The sequence below is a fragment of the Aotus nancymaae genome, unplaced genomic scaffold (assembly GCF_030222135.1).
Source record: "Aotus nancymaae isolate 86718 unplaced genomic scaffold, 86718_ANA_hifiasm-v0.15.2.pri h1tg000028l, whole genome shotgun sequence".
In the NCBI taxonomy this organism is placed as follows: Eukaryota; Metazoa; Chordata; class Mammalia; order Primates; family Aotidae; genus Aotus; species Aotus nancymaae.
The window spans coordinates 8,980,608-8,999,613 of NW_026988441.1; the positions used below are offsets into that span (position 1 = coordinate 8,980,608).

A 19,006-nucleotide genomic window follows, 5' to 3' on the forward strand; every position below is an offset into this window, starting at 1 on the left:
CAGGAGAATCACTTGAACCTGGGAGGCGGAGGCTGCAGTGAGCCGAGATCACACCATTGCACTCCAGCCTGGGTGACAGAGCAAGACTCTGTCTTAAAAAAACAAAAGAAGAACTTAGCCCCACAGCCCTCCAATGTTTAAAGACTCCAAGAATGGGGAAGACTGCAGAGGAGGAGCCACTGAACTAGGAGGGAAGTCTTGAGAGTGGGGTGTCCTGGAAGCCAAGGGAGAAAATAAACCAAGGAGGAAGCCATGACTGTCAACAGGGAGGAAGCTCAAGTAACATGAGGAGGGGTCACTGGACAAGGAGACTGAGCCACATGGGGGTCACTGGTAACATCACCAACAGCCGATTTAGAGCTGGGCACAGTGGCCTGTATCTGTTGTTCCAGCTGTTTGGGAGGCTGAGGAGGGAGGATCACTTGAGCCCAAGAGTTCAAGACCCATCGGGAAACACAGGAAGACTGTCTCTACAAAAATTTTTTAAAAATAGCCAGACATGGTGGTACATGCCTGTAGTCTCAGCTACTCAGGAGGCTGAGGCAGGAGGATCACTTGGGCCCAGGAGTTCAGGACCAACCTGAGCAAAACAAACAAACAAACAAACAAAAACAGCTGATTTGGCAAAGTCACAGATTTGGAAGGAAAAGGAATCAGAGACACAAGATGAGTACAAATACCTCTGAGGATTCTGTTGTTTTATTTTATTATTTTATTTTTCGAGACAGAGTCTTGCTCTTGTCACCCAGGCTGGAGTGCAGTGGCGCGACCTCGGCTCACTGCAACCTCCACTACCTGGGTTCAAGCGATCCTCCTGCCTCAGCCTCCTGAGTATCTGGGATTACAGGCGCCAGCCACCACACCCAGCTAATCTTTGTATTTTTAATAGAGACAGGGTTTTGCCATGGTGGCCAGGCTGGTCTCAAACCCCTGGCCTCAAGTAATCTGCCCTCCTTGGCCTCCCAAACTGCTGAAATCATAGGCATGAGCCACCAAGCCCAGCCTCTAAGGATTGTATGTAAAGGGCAGCAGAACATTGAAGCTAAAGCCAGACAAGTAGTTAAAAAAGCAGAGACCAGGTAAGACAAACAGTAGGTCATAGGTAGGTGGGTAGACACGTTGAAAACCTGAGGAAGTGGCCAAGCACAGTGGCTCACGCCTGTTATCCCAGCACTATGGGAGGCCAAGGCGGGCGGATAATGAGGTCAGGAGTTTGAGACCAGCCTGGCCAACCTGGTGAAACCCTGTCTCTACTAAAAATAAAAATAAAAAACTTAGCTGGGCATGGTGGCAGGTGCCTGTGTAATCCCAGCTAGTTAGGAGGCTGAGGTTGGAGAATGGCTTGAACCCAGAGGCGGAAGTTGCAGTGAGCCGAGATTGTGCAATTGCACTCCAGCCAGGGCAACTGAGCGAGACTCTGTCTGAAAAAAAAAAGGATAAAAGGCCGGGCGCAGTGGCTCATGCCTGTAATCCCAGCACTTTGGGAGGCTCAGGTGGGTGGATCATCTGAGGTCAGGAGTTCGAGACCAGCCTGGTCAACCTGGTGAAACCCCATCTCTACTAAAAATACAAAAAATTAGCTAGGCATGGTAGCTCATGCCTGTAATTTCAGCTGCTACTCTGCAGGCTAAGGCAGGAGAATTGCTTGAACCCGGGAGGCAGAGGTTGCAGTGAGCCAGGTTAGTGCCATTGCACTCCAGCCTGGGCAACAAGAAAGAAACTCCATCTCAAAAAAAAAAAAAAAAAAAGTAAAGTACAAAAGCAAGGCATTCATTCTTTAACAGCCAACAGATTGGCAAACACCGGACAGTCTAAGAACACCAAGTTCTGGAGGAACATATGCAAGAATGGATCCGTCGCCTCGGATGGTCGGAGGCCAAATAGGTGCATCCCTTCTGGAGAACAATCCAGCAATACCTTAAGAAATTAAATATGAGGATGCCTGATGACCCAGTTATCACACCGTCCCACAGGCCCATAAATGAGGTTTGTACGAGGATGTGCGTTAAAGTGCAATTTAGGCGGCAAGGAGTTGGAGGGAACTAGATGTCCATCATTAAGGTTGGAGAAGTAGAATATGGATACACAGTGGAATACTACACAGCAATGTAAAAGAGGGAGAAGCTAACATCCATGTATTGCCCAGTAAATGCCCAGTGCTGAATGCTTTAAGATATCAGCTTGCACATTTGCAAGTCAAGGCAGGAGAATCGCTGGAGCCCAGGACGTTCCAGCATAAGGCAGTACCCTCTACTCAATTCCTTGTTCCTGCCTTTGCAAAACTCATCATTCTACTGTATCCCCATGAGTTTCAAGACCAGATAAGTACAGGAGTTAGAAGCTACAGTGAGCTATGATGGCACCACTGCATTCCAACCTGGGTGATGGAGCAAGATTCCATATCTAAAAAACAAACAAACAAAACACCAGCTTGCAACAATCCTGTGAGAAAGTGACCATTATTTAACAACTTTCACCTCACAAATGGAGAAACTGAAGCCCAGGGAGGTTAAGTAACTTGCCCAAGATCATTCATTCAATAAGCAGTGAGGCTGAAACTTGAACCGAGGCAGCCTCTCCAGAGTCTGTAACACTCACTCATCTCCAGCTAGAAATAAGCATAGCCACCCAGAGAGCTCTCAAAAGAACAAAGAAAGAAGGAGAATGAGGTTTGTAACTTAACAACGTCTCTACGCATTTAAAACACACATACAGCCAAACTAGCTGTAAGGATACACATGGCTCTTGATAAAAGAATAGAAGAGGGAGGGATTGGAAGGCCAAAAATTAAGCACACAAGAGTGGGTGCCCATGGGGGGCAGAGGGAGGGGAGGAATTACTAAAATTAAATTTATCCGAAGATGATGGCATAGAATCAGCATAAGTCTACGCACTTGTGGTTCTAAACCAGGGAAGCACTGAGATCCCCGGGAGGGAGAGGACTTTGGGGTGGGGAGGCGTCACAGCTGAGGGAGGGGGGCACGTGAGAAAGGGAGGCAGCTGGCAAAGCTGATAAAAGAGCAGCCCCTGTAGCCAGACTGCCAGGGTTCAAAGCCCAGCTCCGTCACATTTCCACTTGTTAACAAGTCATTTCACCTCCCTGTGCCTTACTTTCCCCATTCATACTATTCATTTGTTTGGGTTTTTTTGTTTTTTGTTTTTGAGATAGAGTCTCACCCTGTTCCCCAGGCTGGAGTGCAATGACGTGATCTCAGCTCACTGCAACCTCTGCCTCCTGGGTTCAAGCAATTCTCGTGCTTCAGCCTCCCAAGGTAGCTGGGATTACAGGCGTGTGCTACCACACCTGGCTAACTTATTTAATTTTAGAAGAGACCAGGTTCCGCCATGTTTTCCAGGGTAATCTTGAACTCCTGGCCTTAAGTGGTCTGCCCACCTTGGCCTCCCAGTGTGCTGGGATTGCAGGTGTTAGCCACCATGCCCAGCCTATTCATACTATTTGTAAAGTCATAAGAGATGCATAGAAACTGCCTTCTTCTTCCACAGCCTAAGGCAAGAAATAGTGCAATATAGATTGCTCCTCAAGTTTCTTACAGAAATCTCCCACATACACACTTTTTTTGAGACAGGCTCTTGCTCTGTCACCCAGGCTAGAATCGGATGGTGCCATCAAGACTCACTGCAGCCTTGAATTCCTGGGTTCAGATGATCCTCCCACCTCAGCCTCCCAAGTAGTTGGGACTACAGGTGCAAGACACTGTGTGTGGCTGAATTTTTTTTTTTTAAGAGATGTGTTCTCACTGTGTTGCCCAGGCTGGTCTTGAACTCCTGACCTCACACAAGCCTCCTGCCTCTGCCCCAAAGTGCTGGGATTATAGGCATGAGCCATTGTGCCTGGCCAGAAATCCCATTTTTATTTCTTTCAGATACAACACAGGGTGTGATCTGACTCACCTTTGAAAAGGATGACTCTGAGCCAGGTGCAGTGGCGCACGCCTCTAGCCCCAGCCCTTTGGGAGGCCAAGGTGGGCAGATCATTTAAGGTCAGGAGTTTGAGACCAGCCTGGCCAGCATGGTGAAACCCCATCTCTACTAAACATACAAAAATTAGCCAGGTGTGGTGGCACACCTGTTGTCCCAGCTACTCTGGAGGCTGAGGCAGAAGAATCACTTGAACCCAGGAGGCTGCAGTGAGCTGTGATTGAGCTGCTGCACTCTGGCCTTGGCAAGAGAGCAAGACTCCGTTTCAATAAAAAAAAAAAAAAAAAGTCGGTGGGGGGGCCAGGAACAGTGGCTCACGCCTGTAATCCCAGCACTTTGGGAGGCCAAGGCGGGCAGATCTTGAGGTCAGGACTTCGAGACTGGCCTGGCTAACATAGTGAAACCCTGTCTCCACTAAAAATACAACAAATTAGCCAGGCGTGGGGGCACACACCTGTAATCCAAGCTACTTGGGAGGCTGAGGCAGGAGAATCATGTAAACCTGGGAGGCAGAGGTTGCAGTGAGCTGAGATCACACCATTGCACTCCAGCCCAGGTGACAATGTGAGACTCTGATTCAAAAAAAGAAAAAAAAAAAAAAGGATGACTCTGGTTGCCGGTGGGAAAGGGTAGGCCTGTGTGGAAGTTGGGGGCTGAGGGAGGAGGCTCCTGCGAGAGTCCATGTGGGAGTTAGTGGATCCCCCACTCGGTGGTGCTGTTGGAGGTAGGGAGATGGAGTGAGATTTGGAACTCGAGGTAGAGCAGAAAGGGTTTGCTGATGGAGTGGATGTGGTTGTGAGGAAGAAACGAGTGTCAAGGGCAACTGCAAGGTTTTGGCCTGAGCAACCGGGAGAGTTTGGAATTTCTCCCAGAGGCAGCAGGGAGTCATAGGAAGATGTTGAGGCTGGAGCGGGGGAGGGGACTCAGTCAGTTGCCAAAATCACCAAGGTAGCAGCCAGGACGGAGAACACAGGGCTGAGAAACAGGAGGCTGGGATGGATTTCTAGCCCTGGCTCAGCCCCCAACTCACGGCGGGCTCCTGGGCAAGCTAACACCCCTCACTGGACTTCAATCTTCCCCTACTACAGTGAGGCTATTAGGAAGAAAAAGCCCTGACTCGAATATCCCCAGGATCAGATAAACACACAGTCAGCACACAAGATTAAATCTCTTCTCCTTATCCTTCTCCCCAAAGCCCACCTGTGCACTACTGGGCAAGGTACAGAAGCACCCTGATCCAGGAGCCTCGAGGATAAAATTAGTGACAATGGGCCGGGCATGGTGGCTCACACCTGTAATCCCAGCACTTTGGGAGGCCAAGGCAGGCATGAGTTTCAGACCAGCCTGGCCAAAATGGCGAACCCCCGTCTCTATTAAAAATACAAAAATTAGCCAGGCATGGTGGCGCACACCTGTAATTCCAGCTACTGGGGAGGCTGAGGCAGGGGAATCGCTTGAACCGGGGAGGCTGAGGTTGTAGTGAACCGAGATCGCATCATAGCACATTAGCCTGGGCAACAGAGGGAGACTCCTTCTCAAGAACAATAACAAAAAAATTAGTGACAATGGCAGTCAGCACTTGTGCCAGGCACTATTCACACTCAGTGAAATTAAGACCATGCAGGAGCCCTGTGAGGTGGGAGCTTTATTATCATCTTCATCTGTAAATAGGGAAACAGGCTCTGAAAAGACTTGCCCAGAGTCACAGGGGAGAACTGGGATTCCAAGACATCTTCCTACCAGCACTGCTATCTCACATCCTGGTCCAACCACCAGCACCTCTCACCTGGATGGTCCAAGTCACCTCCTATTGGACTCCTTACTTCTGCCTGATACTATGTTCTTCATACACAGCCAGGATTCCTCCCGCTGCATTTTTTATTTATTTTTATTTTTTTGAGACAGAGTCTTACTCTTGTCATCCAGACTGGATGCAGATGGATCACCTGAGGTCAGGAGTTCCAGACCAGCCTGACCAACATGGTGAAACCCCATCTCTACAAAAATACAAAAATTAGCTGGGCATGATGGCAGGTGCCTGTAATCCCAGCTCGCTTTAACGTGGTAGGTTGAGGTTGCAGTGAGCCGAGATTGCACCATTGCACTCCAGCCTGGACAACTGAGCAAGACTCCGTGTCAAAAAAAAAAAAAAAAAAAAAAGAATAGATCAGAGTCTGTTCATGTAGTGTCGACATAATGTAGACTAAGATAGGCATGAAGCGTGGCTTCATGAAACTTTTATTTCAGTTGTATTGGGTTGGTGCAAATGTAACTGTGGTTTTTGCCGTTGCCTTAGATGACAAAAACCGCAATGAATTTTGCACCAACCTAATACACGCATTGCATCATGATGTAAGTATATTTCTCACTGTGAGTCAACAAAGTTTGCAAAAACCCTGCAAGATAGTTTGCAGTCCTGCCTCTCCTAAATCCTATATACTGAGTGGTTGGATGATATTAATAGCAGCTCAGATTTATCTCTTTGCTGAGATCCATGCCAAGTGGTTTTGCCTGCTTGGCTCACGGACTCCTTGTCACACCCTGAGTATGGTCATGGTTCCCATTTGACAGATGATGAGACTGAGGCTTAAGCTGGAGACAGCCCATGCCTGAGATCACCAGGCTGGGAAAGCTGAGCTTGAGCCAAAGCGAGCCTCCCTCCTGAGCCTGCACAGGTAATGCTTGCCCATTTGCCCACTCGCTCGGCCCCTTCTGATCTGCGCTGCACCTACAAAGGCATCAGGGGCGCCAGCCCATCCTCAGAGCCCAACAGATGCAAACTGCTTCATCGATCCTCCCGATACGCCAGTCAGCAGTATCATTTCAACCTCCATTCTGCAGGCTAGAAGACTGAGGCCTTTTATCCCAGAAAACAAAAGCTAGAAAGTATCTCCAAGGATCCACCATTCCATCACCCCTCTCCAAACTGCCCTCTTTGCCAAATTAAAGAACTTTGAACTTTGCATGTATTCTTATTTCAGTCTTATTCAGAGTCTCTCTCTGTTGCCTAGGCTGGAGTGTAGTGACGCAATCTCAGCTCACTGCAACCTCCACCTCCTAGGTTCAAGTGATTCTTGTACCTCAGCCTCCTGAGTAGCTGGGATTACAGGCATGCACCATGACCCCTGGCTAATTTTTGTATTTTTAGTAGAGATGGGTTTCCCCCTGTTGGCCAGGCTGGTCTTGAACTCCTGGCCTCAAGTGATCTTCCTACCTTGGCCTCCCATCCTTCTAAACTTTGTAGCTATGTGACACTAGGCAAGCTCTTTGGGTGTCAGTTTCCTTTTCTGAAAGATGGGTATGAGAATAGTAATCTACCCATAAAGCCATGTTTAAGACTGAAATAAGTTGGAATACATGCAAAGTTCTTAGGACAGTGGCCATACCCCTTGGCTAGGGAATCTTTCCAGCAGCCCAATGTAGTTGGACTATTTACTCATGAGACTTGTCAAAGAGAGGGGAAGGCCCTTGCCTGAGTTCACATGGCTAAGTGGGAAAGCCAGAATCTGGAGGTACATCTGCCTGGACTTTTAACCACCAAATCATAACAGTCATTTAAAAGGGGTATTGGCCAGGCTGGAGGCTCACGCCTGTAATCCTAGCATTTTGCGAGGCTGAGGTGGGTGGACCACCTGAGGTCAAGAGTCTGAGACCCACCTAGCCAACGTGGTGAAACCCTGTCTCTACTAAAAATACCAAAAAATGAAAATAAAAATAAAGGGGGTATTAACAGCAACATTTTCCAAACTAAAGAATTTGTTTGGAAATTCAGGGCGAGACTCAGAGAGGGTAAGGACAGCCCAAGTCACACAGCATGTAAGTGGCAGAGCCAGAACTCAAACCCAGGCTTGTGCAGGCTGACCTTCACTCTGCCGAGCCCCTCCATACAGCTCCTGCCAGGGTTGAAGGAAAAGGCAAGTTCAGGGATGCCCCTACCCCAGCTTGGTCTGAGTCTCTGTTGTTCCTGACTCTGGCCCCTGTCCAGACTAGGGTGACTGCTCCCCTGAAAGCTCTGGGGTGGGGACGCAGAGGTGGCACGGATGATGGCAAGGGTGCAACAGCCCCCTCTGCCAGCCTCTGATTGGGGCCCTGCAGTCCCCCAGGATTTGGTGCTTGGAAAGCTGACGTTGGGTTGCTATGGTGATGGGTTTGGGGCGGTTGCCATGGCAGCAGAACTAGCCTGGGTTTAAAAATATCTAGCAGGAGGTTTGTGTTTGTGTGTGAGTGTGAGTGCGTGACCGACCGTGCTGTTGCGTGTGTCCAAACGGGAGGGCTCGATGGGGAAGCGGAGGGTTGGGGCTGCAGGCATGACTCGGAGGTGGGGGCTGAGCGGCACACAGCATTCCATGTGTGTTGTGCGTGTCACTGAGTGGCCCGTGAAGTCCGGTTATTATGTGTGTTAGCCTATGTGGGCCGTGTATCTAAATGTGTGTGTTTACCCAATTTGTGTGCAAGGCATGACTGAGTCTGTTCATCAGTCTATACATCACATGTTGCTGATATGTCTTATGTAACATAGGCCGTGGATGTCCTGTGGCTTTGATCATGGATTTGTAACTTTTCAGCATGTGCGGGGCCAAGTGTGGAGCTGTCATGGCTCTGAATATGAGCACCTGGGGCGTACCTGCATATTAGATGTGTGTGTGTCTATTTGTGCATGAGAGCCTGTGTTGTGGCTTTGCATCTGCGTGATTGAATGTGCATTAGAGATGAGTATGTATGAGTGTGTGTGTGTATGTGCCTATCCTCTGTGAGTGTGTCTATGAAACTGTGTTGAGACGGTGCACCTGTGTACCTGCAGCAGGGCCAGTGTGACTCTGTGTGTGGCACACAGAAGGGGAAACTTCACAGCTAACTTCATGGATGTTGGGATATGTACCTGTGTGGTGTGAGGCTATTTAACTCAAAGGGACTAAGGTGTGGAACTCAGCCTGACCCCCGTATGTCCCTACATCCCTCTTGTCTCTTCCTTGTCTCCATGGCAACCAGCTCCTCCGCTCCCTCCAGGAAGATGGAGGGGGAGGATCCAGACTGCAGTGGACCACAGCCCCTTCCCATCCCCCTTGTCTCTGGGGACAATGAGGGGGAGGGGACAGATGGGTAGCCACCCCATCCACCCCAGGCCATCTGCTACCCCCCTCATCCTGGGGACCTGAGAGCATGGCAAGGGAGGAGCAGGGAGCGGGTTAGAGCCGATCCCCCTCCCACAGATCCCACAGTGGCCACAATTACCCACATCCAGACCCCCTCAGAGCCTAATCTTGCCTCTGACCAACCCAGGAAGGAAAGATTCCTTGGAGATTAGGAATCCAGGAAGAAGAAAATTATTATATCAAGGAACACAGAATATTAGCAATGGTCCATTCCAAAGAAAGGCCCCTAGTTGTGATCACTTCGGGCTCTGAAATTGGACTTGTCCTGCATTCAAATCCCAGTTTCTCTCTCTCAAGCTGTGTGCCCTTGGACAAGCCATACTCAATGTTCCCAGGCCTCCACTTTGTCATCTGAAAACTAATTTTTCTTAATGACATGAGTAGTAATACTGTACAAGGGCCAAGGCTGTTTTGTTCCTTGTTGTATAGCAGCATCAGGGACAGTACCTGGCGCTTAGTAGGTAGGCTCTAAGGGCTGTTGATTGAATGGAGAGCCAGGTGTGCCCCAGGCTTGGTGCTGCACGCTTCAACTTCAGCTCAGTGAATTCAGTCCTCTGAGCCCTTTCAGCATCATGGTGCGGATTCTTCAAAGGATGGATGAAAGATCTGAAGGGGAATTTCCCAGCTGAAAGGATTGAAAGAGAGTGAAGCGAAATATTTTTCTTTCTCTCTATTTCTTTCTTCTTTCTTTCTTTTCTTTTCTCTTTCTTTCTTTCTCTTTCTTTCTCTCTTTCTCTCTCTTTCTTTCTTTTTGACAAGGTCTTGCTCTGTCTCCCAGGTTTGAATCCACTGGCTTGATTATGGCTGACTGAAGCCTCAAACTCCTCGGCTCAAGCAATCCTCCCACCTCAGCCTCCAGAGTATCTGGAACTACAAGCTTGTGCTATCACGCCCAGCTAATTAAAAAGCTTTTTTTTTTTTTTTTTTTTTTTTTTTTTGTAGAGATGGGGTCTCACTATGTTGTTGCCCAGCGGGTATCAAACTCCTGGGCTCAAGCGATTCTTACGCCTCAGCATCCCAAAGTGCTGGGATGACAGGCATGAACCACCGCACCCAGCCAAAATTTCTTATCTTGACCGAGTGAACTCAAGTAAGTTCCCGAAGCTGTTTCCTCATCTGTTAAACAGGGATAATAAGTGTACCTCACAGAGCTGGTCGCTCTGGGGATTAAATGCGATAACGTCTGTGACGTGCTTGCTTGGAACCGGACCTGGCACACAGTAAGTGCTCAATAAACGTTCATTCAAGGTGGCGGCTTGGAGGGGTCCGGGTTCCTCCCAGCAGCCTGGGGGAGTCCGGTCCAGATCTCTGCCGCCGGGAGGGGCGTGGCCAACTCCGAGAGACTTGGTCCAGGCTTCAAGGCTGGACCAATGGGGGCGCCGAAGGGCGTGGCCCTACCCGGCATGGGCGTGACCTCGCGGGGTAGGAGGGGCCAGGCGCTGTGGGAGCCTCCGGGAAGAAGATGCTCGGGCCAGCAGCCACCGCCAGCCCCGTCGCTGCCGCCGACCGCGCCCGCCGCCCCCCGGGCCCCCACTAGCGGCCGCCTCCACTTCCCACCTCCAGCCACGCTCCTCCGGCCCCCCACCCCGAGAAGGGTTTGGGGGGCTCGGTCCTCTTGCCCCGGGGAGCCAAGAAGAGAGGGGGTTCCCGTCCCCCCAGTGGCGCGTCCAGTCCCCAGCCTCTGTGGTCCCAGGAGAGACCCCACCCCTCAGTTCTCTCCCGGCCCTTTCGGAGACCCCCCCGGGCCCTGCCATCCTGCTCACAGCCGCTCTCCAGGCTCTGTCAGCCCCCCGAGAACCGGCTCCCCCCCACCCCCGCCTTCCCTCTCCGGGGCTCCCCCTCCCCCACCCCTCCACCTCCCCCTCCCACCTCCCCTCCCCTCCCCCGCCCCCGCCCCCCGCCCCCCGCCCCCCCCACCATGAGGATGATGGCCGCCGGCGCGGTGCACGGCCTCTTCACGGCCTCCGCGGCCCCGCAGCCGCCGCCGCCCCCGCCGCCGCCGCCGCCGCAACCCCAGCCTCCCCAGCAGCCGTCGCCGCCGCCACAGCAGCCACCGCCGCCGCCGCCGCAGCCGCCGCAGCAGCAGCAGCCGCCGCCCCAGGCCCCCCCCATGGAGCCCGAGGCCCCGGATTCCCGCAAGAGGCCCCTCGAAACGCCCCCCGAGGTGGTCTGCACCAAGCGCAGCAACACGGGAGGTGAGAAAAGGCTGCGGCTCGGGGCGGGGGAGCGGGCTGGGGACCTCGCCTTTCTCCATCCTTCCCCCCCTTCGCGTGGCAGGTGCAAGGGCTCTGGGGAGGGGAGAGACACCCCTCCCCGAGGCTGGGGACATAGCGGGGAGTTGAGGAGGGGGCCGGACCTCCTCCTCCTCTCGCCGAGGCCCGGGGCTGGGAGCTTTGTCTGCGAGGAGAGAAGTTGGGGGGGAGGGGGTGATAAGTGTCCTTGGGGGGCGCAGAGGATGGGGGGCGTGGGAGCCTCAGGGTGGGTGTCTGTGTGTCCTTGAGGGGTGTGTGATGTGACCCTTTCGGGACAGGGGTGTTCCTGGGGCTCGCATGTCCTAGCTGGGGGAGGGGAAGGAGTAGAGGCCTGTGGACCGGGAGCTTCCCAGCCTCCCTCCCTGGGGATGTCCTGAACATGGGTTGTCCCGGAGGGAGGCTTGTGTGGCCCTGGCAGGATCGTGCGTGGGGACCGGCTGGGTGGGTGTGTGTGGTGAAATGGAGGAAAGGGTGGGTGTGTAAAGCTAGGTGGGAGAATGTGAGGCTAGGACAGGTGTGTGTGTGTTTGCGTGTGTGTGTGTGTGCCCTCTACGGCCTGGATGTTTGACATTAGGGATCAGGAATATGACAGCGTAGAGGAGGTGTGTGAGAGAGACAGGGGCAAGAGGACAGGGGCTGGGCTCCGTGTTTGAGACCCTCCAGCGGGTACGTGTGACAAGGGAAGGTGTGTGCTTGTCACCCCCTAGGGGGCTGTGGCAGAGAGTGTGACACATGAGTGAGAGGGTGTGTTAGATGCAAGGAGGTGTGTGGGGGATGCCGAATGGGCTGGCCCTGGGCGTGAGCCAGAAGAGGCCGTGTGGCTCAGAGGAAAGGGGTTCAGTGTGTGTGACACAGGCGTGGCTGGGGCAGGATGGGACCTGAAGAAGCTGGTGAGGGGCTGTGACAAAAAAAGGGTGTGGGTGTGACTCCAGAGAGGCTGTGGCTGGGTGTGACACATGGAGGTGTGCAACAGTGACATCAGAGGGGGTGTGTGCAATAGGGAAGGTGGGTGTATGACGAGGGAAAGGCCGGGGCTTGTGGGTGAAATGCACGAGGGTGTGTAAAAGGGAGAAGGAAGGATGGGTCCCCATGTGACAGGGCACGTGTGTGTATGACACCAAGCTCTGTGTATGGGTGTAACAAGGAGAGGTGTGTGTGTGTGAAATGGCTGTGTGTGACACCAGAGATGTGGGGACGATTCTGCCTGTGTTTGACAAGGGAGGGTGTGTGTGTCCATGTGTGTACTGGAGATTGCCGAATGTTTGACACCACAGAAGGCGGTGTGAGGGACAAGAGGGGACCTCCCTGGGTGTGTGACCGAAGGAGGTGTGCGTACCAGAGAAGAAAAAGCCCAGCTGGGAACTCTAGGTTCATGTCCTAGAGTTCATGGGGGGCTCAGGAAGAGATGGGGTTTGTTGGGGTCCTCAGAGCCCAGCCCTCTAGCTCCCTGGTAGGAGGGAGACCCCAGAGCAGACAAGCCCCTCCCCGCGGTCACCTTGCCAAAATCTCCACTTCCTCTGGCCTTTTCCTCCGGATGGGAGAGGGATGGCTTCAGGCAGAGTGCACCCTTTCCTCTCCACCAGGCCTAGTAGTGGGTGGGGTGGGGGCCTCCCACCTCCTGCCTGCAATTGAATACAAGTCGACTTTCTTCCTCCCATCCTAGCCTTCCCCCACCTACATCCAGGTGGGACAGGAATCAGGGACCCCCTGGATGCCCATGTGGGTGTCCGGCAGAAATTGGAGGAAAGGGAAGTTGGGGGAGGGGATGGGAGGGAGTTTCCTGTCCTTCTGCTCCCCCACCACCAGCACACACATGAATATGTCCCCGACTTCCTTCCCTCCTTCCTGCCTCACTGCCGTTCCCAGTCCTGGAGAGATCAGGGACCCAGGAGGTCCCTGAGCCCAGCTAGACTGTCTAGCCCTCCACCCACCGGCCTCCAGAGGGTAGGGGGTTCCCACCTTTCTCTTAAAGGGGCTGAGATGCTCAAAATCTGATCACTTCAAAGCACAACTTAACACTGACGCCACTGCTGCTAATAACAGTCACACCTGCCTACTTGGCAACTACTATTCTGAGATATGGGTTATAGACTAGACCCCTGGGAGGGATGATTTGAGCATCTTTTAACAGATGAGGAAAACTAAGGCTCAGCAAAATGAAACCACTTGCCCAAGGTCACACGGTTTCTAAGTGATGGAGCTAGAATTTATCCAAGCCTGGGCTGCCTGGTTCTGGAGCTCCTGGATGTAACCACTGTGCTATCCTGCCTCCCTCCACAGCAGGGAAACTAGGACAAGCCTTTAGGGACTGTCTCCTCCAGACTGTCTCCCACCCCACTTCTGTTTACCCATGGGAAAACTGAGGCCGGGAGATGCAGAGGGATGGGCCTCCACTGACAGAAACACACTCAGGGGCAGGGCTGGGCAAGGGTCCAAAATTGAGGGCTCCTTTTGATAATATACATTCATAGCTGGGGAATGCTAGGTCAACCCATTCCCTTTCCTGAGCCTCAGTGTCCTCATCTGCCATATGGGCACATAAAAATGACCACAAGGGGCCGGGTGCAGTGGCTCTTGTCTGCAATCTCAGCACTTTGGGAGGCTGAGACAGGTGGATCATTTGAGGTCAGGAGTTCGAGACCAGCTTGGCCAATATGGGGAGACCCCCATGTCTACTAAAAATACAAAAATTAGCAGGACATGGTGTCAGGCACCTGTAGTCCCATCTACTCAGGAGGCTGAGGCAGGAGAATCGCTTGAACCTAGGAGGCAGAGGTTGCAGTGAGCCAAGATCACACCACTGCACTCCAGCCTAGGTGACAGAGCAAGACTCTGCCTCAAAAAAAATGACCACAAGGAAAATAGTAACAATAGCTACTTATATTATTGTTTCATGCCTTACATGCAATTTCATATCATTCTCCCAACATGCAATGGTGGAATAATAATAATCAGTTGTAATCGTGGCTAGCACATATGATACTACAATACACCTTGAATTATTATGGGAACTGCTTGACATGGATCAGTTTCTTAATCCTTACAATTCTATCTTGTTAACCCATGTTACGGATGAAAAACTGAGGCACAGAGAGGTTAAGTCACTTGCCCAATGTCACTCAGCTGATAAGCAGCAGAACCATGAGGTGAATGCAGGCAGCTGTCTCCATTGTGTGGGTAGACACTAGAATGGACCCTATTTTCAGATGGGGAAACTGAGGCTGAGAGGGGTGAGGGCTTTTCCTGGGCGTCCCAGCAAGCAGTGGCAGACTGGACAGATGAGATCCTTGCCCCTCCTGCCTGCTTCTGGGAGCAGATGGGAGAAGTGGAGGAGACGCTGGCGGTTCACACTCGCTTCTGGGCACCGTGAGTGGCTGGCAGATGCTGCTGGGAGGAAAACAAGGCACCAAAGGCAGGAAGACTTGGGTGAAGAGGTTGGATGGAAACTCCAGTCAGCGACTCTGCAGAAATAAATGACCCCAGTCTGGCGGGACAATAACAAACAGTGCCCCCTTGATACAGATCCTAACTTTTACGCTGCCACTGTGACCCCTGTACTCCTGACTGTATGCCCGCCTCTGTCAACCCTCCGAAAATAAAAACCCATATGCAGACACACATAACATATCTCACACCCTCAGCATAGCTTACACCAGACAGATCTTGCTCCTAACATCCCTCTTATTTTTGTTTTTTGTTGTTTTTTTTTTGAGACAGGGTCTCACTCTGTCACCCAGGCTTGGAGTGCAGTAGTGCGATCATGGCTGACTGCAACCTTGACATCTCCGGCTCAGGTGATGCTCCCACCTCAACTTCCCCAGGAGCTGGAACTACAGGTGTGCACCACCACGCCCACTAATTCTTTGTATTTTTTTGTAGAGACAGGGTCTTGCTATGTTGCCCAGGCTGGTCTCAAATTCCTGAGCTCAAGCGACCCACCCACCTCAGCCTCCCAAGGTGCTGGGATGACAGGTGTGAGCCACCATTCCCAGCCACATCCCTCATTCTTTTTGTTGTTGTTGTTTGTTTTGTTTTGTTTTTTGAGACAGTTTCGCTGTGTCTCCCAGGCTGGAGTGCAATTTAGCTATCTCGGCTCACTGCAACCTCTGCCTCCTGGGTTATTAAAGCGATTCTTGTATCTCAGCCTCCCGAGTAGCTGGGGTTGCAGGCATGCACCACCACACCTGGCTAATTTTTTTATTTTTAGTAGAGACTGAGTTTCACGATGTTGGTCAGGCTGATCTTGAACTCCTGACCTCAGGTGATCCACCCGCCTTAGCCTCCCAAATTGCTAGGATTACAGGTGTGAACCAGCACGCCCAGCCACATTCTTTATCACAAAGTCAACATCACCAGGGTTAAGAGCCCCCTCCTAGAATGAGATCTTTCAAGATTCGCATCTCGCCACTGTCATGTGCTTGGTGTAGAATCCTCAGGTGAGTTATTTCACTGCTCTGAGCCTCAGCCTGCTTGTCTGGAATATGGAGGCAGAAAGATCCACCTCTCTGGGTTGTGTGTGTTAGATGAGATTGCGTATGTGAAGCACATAGCGTAAGGCCTGATAGATGGTAAGTGCTCAGTAAACAGTCGCTATCATTTGCATTATTATTATTATTATTAGTGCCACTGAGAATGTCATTTTCCCTTTCACCATCCAAGGGTGATTCACTCCAAGAAATCCGTGGCCCATCTGCCTTTCTCTCACTCAGAGACAGTCACAACTCAAGGCAGCATCACACCTTTCAGCATCTCATCCCTACAGAAGCACACTCTGGTTGTATTGCATTTCACACCAAATAGGCAACACCGCCATTCACAGAAACACATCACACACCTGAAGTCCCGCCCCTCCTCAGCGGCACTGCTCCCACCCCACACCCTCACCATCCTCTGCCAGCAGCATCCCTACAGGCTCCCGATGACAATACCAATGTCAAACCCCAGCCTCCTCGGACCCCCAAAGAACATGCCAGCTCTCCCATCCCAGCCCCCAAACAAAACCGTGAGGTGCCGTGATGGCAATGCCACAACATCAATGTTGTCTTCAGACAGACGAACACCAAAAACAACACCTCGACAACCCACACCCCTTCAGCTTTCCTTTTGTCATTCATCACCCCCAAATCAAAGCCGCCTTACAGGGTGAACTCTCTGACACTAAAATAGGCCACTCTTATAACACCCCAAATCTCTTGGGTAGGTAACTATTATTTATGGAAGGGGGAAGGGAGTACTGGCTGATTATTTTTTTCATTTTTGAGATGGAGTCTTGCTGTGCGGCCCAGGCTGGAGTGCAGTGGCACAGTCTGAGCTCATTGCAGCCTCTGCCTCCCGGGTTCAAGCAATCCTCCTGCCTCAGCCTCCCAAGTAGCTGAGATTGCAGTTGTACACCACCATGCCTGGCTAATTTTTGTATTTTCAGTAGAGACAGGGCTTCACCTTGTCTGCCAGGCTGGTCTCAAACTCCTGACCTCAAGTGATCCGCCTGCCTCAGGCTCCCAAAGTGCTAGGATTTTTGAAAGCCTTCAGAAGCATCCCTGAGGGGGTGGATACAGAAGGGGCAAGGGCAGAGACTCAGAGACTAGAAGGGGAAAGATGGCACCTTTCCAAGGTGGAAATGTTTGAAATTCCTCCAGGAAATTAATCAGGAGACCTGAACTTGCTCTCTTCAGTTCTTCAGACTCTGCCATTGGGTAGAGGGAGCTGCCTGGACACAAGGGAAGCGCGAAGAGTGGGGTGGGAACAGGTGGGTGCAGAGTTCTGGCACGTATATTCTGCCTCACTAGAAGGAAGAACTTTCTCACAAGCAGTGCCTTGGTTGTTCAAACAGGGTAGGCGTGCGTGGTGGCTGAGGGCTCCGAGTTCGGCTTAGATCACGTGTCTGCCCTTGCCTCAAGGAGGGCTGGTCAATAGAGACCTGGTTTCTTTCTGGGGAGGTAGGATTCACGTGGTGGGGAACTCCCCCAAACAGAAAAGATGTGCAGAGCATTCTGGGAAGGGCCAGCACAGACTGATGCTGACAGTGAGGGCTCCTGGGGATTCAAGTGCTGAGTATCTACAGGTGGGACGTGTTAGCCAATCGGTGTCCGTAGGAGACTCACTTGAAGAGGGAGTTCAGGGGCCAGATTTGCACTGGTCTGATACAGGGACCACCAAGCCACCCACAAGATGATTTAAGGTGGTCCTTAGACAAACTATTTTTTTCATTTGTGGACATTTTATGTTTATATTAATGTATGTTAGGGAGAACAAAAATGTAACCAGCGCTTCAAGCTCCAATTATTAGCAATGATTTTTTAATTTCTTATTTATTTTTGAGACCGAGTTTCGCTCTTGTTGCCCAGGCTGGAGTGCAATGGCCCAATTTCACCTCACTGCAACTTCCACCTCCCAGGTTCAAGCAATTCTCTCCGACTTCAGCCTCCCAAGTAGCTGGGATTACAGGCATGTACCACCACACCCGGCTAATTTTTTGTACTTAGTAGAGACGGGGTTTCGCCATGTTGGTCAGGCTGGTGTCAAACTTCTGACCTCAGGTGATCCACTCGCTTTGGCCTCCCAAAGTGCTGAGATTACTGGTATGAGCCTCCGTGCCCGGCCTAATTTCTTCCTTAAATTGATGCATTTAGGCTGGGTGCAGTGGCTCACACCTATTATCTCAGCTCTTCGGGAGGCCGAGGCGGGGCGGATTCCTTGAGCCCACAAGTTCAAGACCACCCTGGGCAATATGGTGAAACCCCACTCTACTAAAAATATGATAAATAAATAAGTAAAGAAGTGGAAATTTAAAAGGAATTCAAAAGAAAGAGATCTTGTATGTGAGGTTCCCTGCTATATTCCCAGCACCTGAAGCAAGGACTGGAAGGTCATGCGTGCTCAGGAAGGATTTGTTGGAGGAAGAAAGTGAAGAAGGAGAGAAGAAAGAATAATTGCAGCACAGAAGGACATAAAAAGGGCAGAATTCTAGACAGTGGCATAAGAAAGACAGGAATTAGAGAGAGAGGCTGAGGGTGGAGAATGGAAACAAGGTCTCGGTTGTATCAGTGAGAGAACATTTCTCCTCCAAGAAGCAGGAAAATGTTTGGGACAGCCTGCTAGGGGGATGGGTGATTAAGGAAGTGAGATCGCCCCTCCTTCTCCTACCTCTCAACCCAACCCCCAAGCCCCGAGTATTGGGAGCTTGCTGTGTGTCTGATGCTGTGATAAGCACTGAACTTGTGTTCATGGTGTGGGCAATACTGATAATGATGATAGCTAACATTTCTCAAATGCTCTATGTTCCTGGGACCGTCCCCAGTACCTTTCTTTACATTTTGTCATTTAATTAATCACAATAACCCCATGAGGTAGCACTATCATGATTCCCATTTTATAGATGAGGAAAACTGAGGCCCAAAGAGGTAAGGTGACTTGCCCAAGGCCATAGAGCCCATCCGTGGCAAAATTCACTCCTTTTTTTTTTTTTTGAAACGGAGTTTCACTCTGTCATCCAGGCTGGAATGCAATGGCACAATCTTGGCTCACTGCAACCTCTGTCTCCCGGGCTGAAGTGATTCTCCTGCCACAGCCTCCCGAGTACCTGGGAGTACAGGCGCACACCACCACGCCCAGCTAAATTTTGTAGTTTTAGTAGAGACGGGGTTTCACCATGTTGGCCAGGCT

At 51.4% G+C, this 19,006-nt stretch overlaps 1 protein-coding gene across 2 annotated transcripts in view; it reads left to right on the plus strand.

The window, feature by feature from the left end:
* Positions 1-10,696: 10,696 nt before the first annotated feature.
* NOVA2 (NOVA alternative splicing regulator 2) overlaps positions 10,697-19,006 on the plus strand; it is a 34,484-nt gene continuing 26,174 nt past the window's right edge. The window contains exon 1 of one of the 2 annotated variants that reach the window (XM_021668527.2): positions 10,697-11,287. In XM_021668527.2, the coding sequence (XP_021524202.2) occupies positions 11,011-11,287 (277 nt within the window). In that variant the 5' untranslated portion in view covers positions 10,697-11,010. Of the gene's footprint in view, positions 11,288-11,822; positions 12,235-19,006 lie in introns of those variants that run through there. The other variant, XM_064381144.1, reaches the window with a different exon arrangement.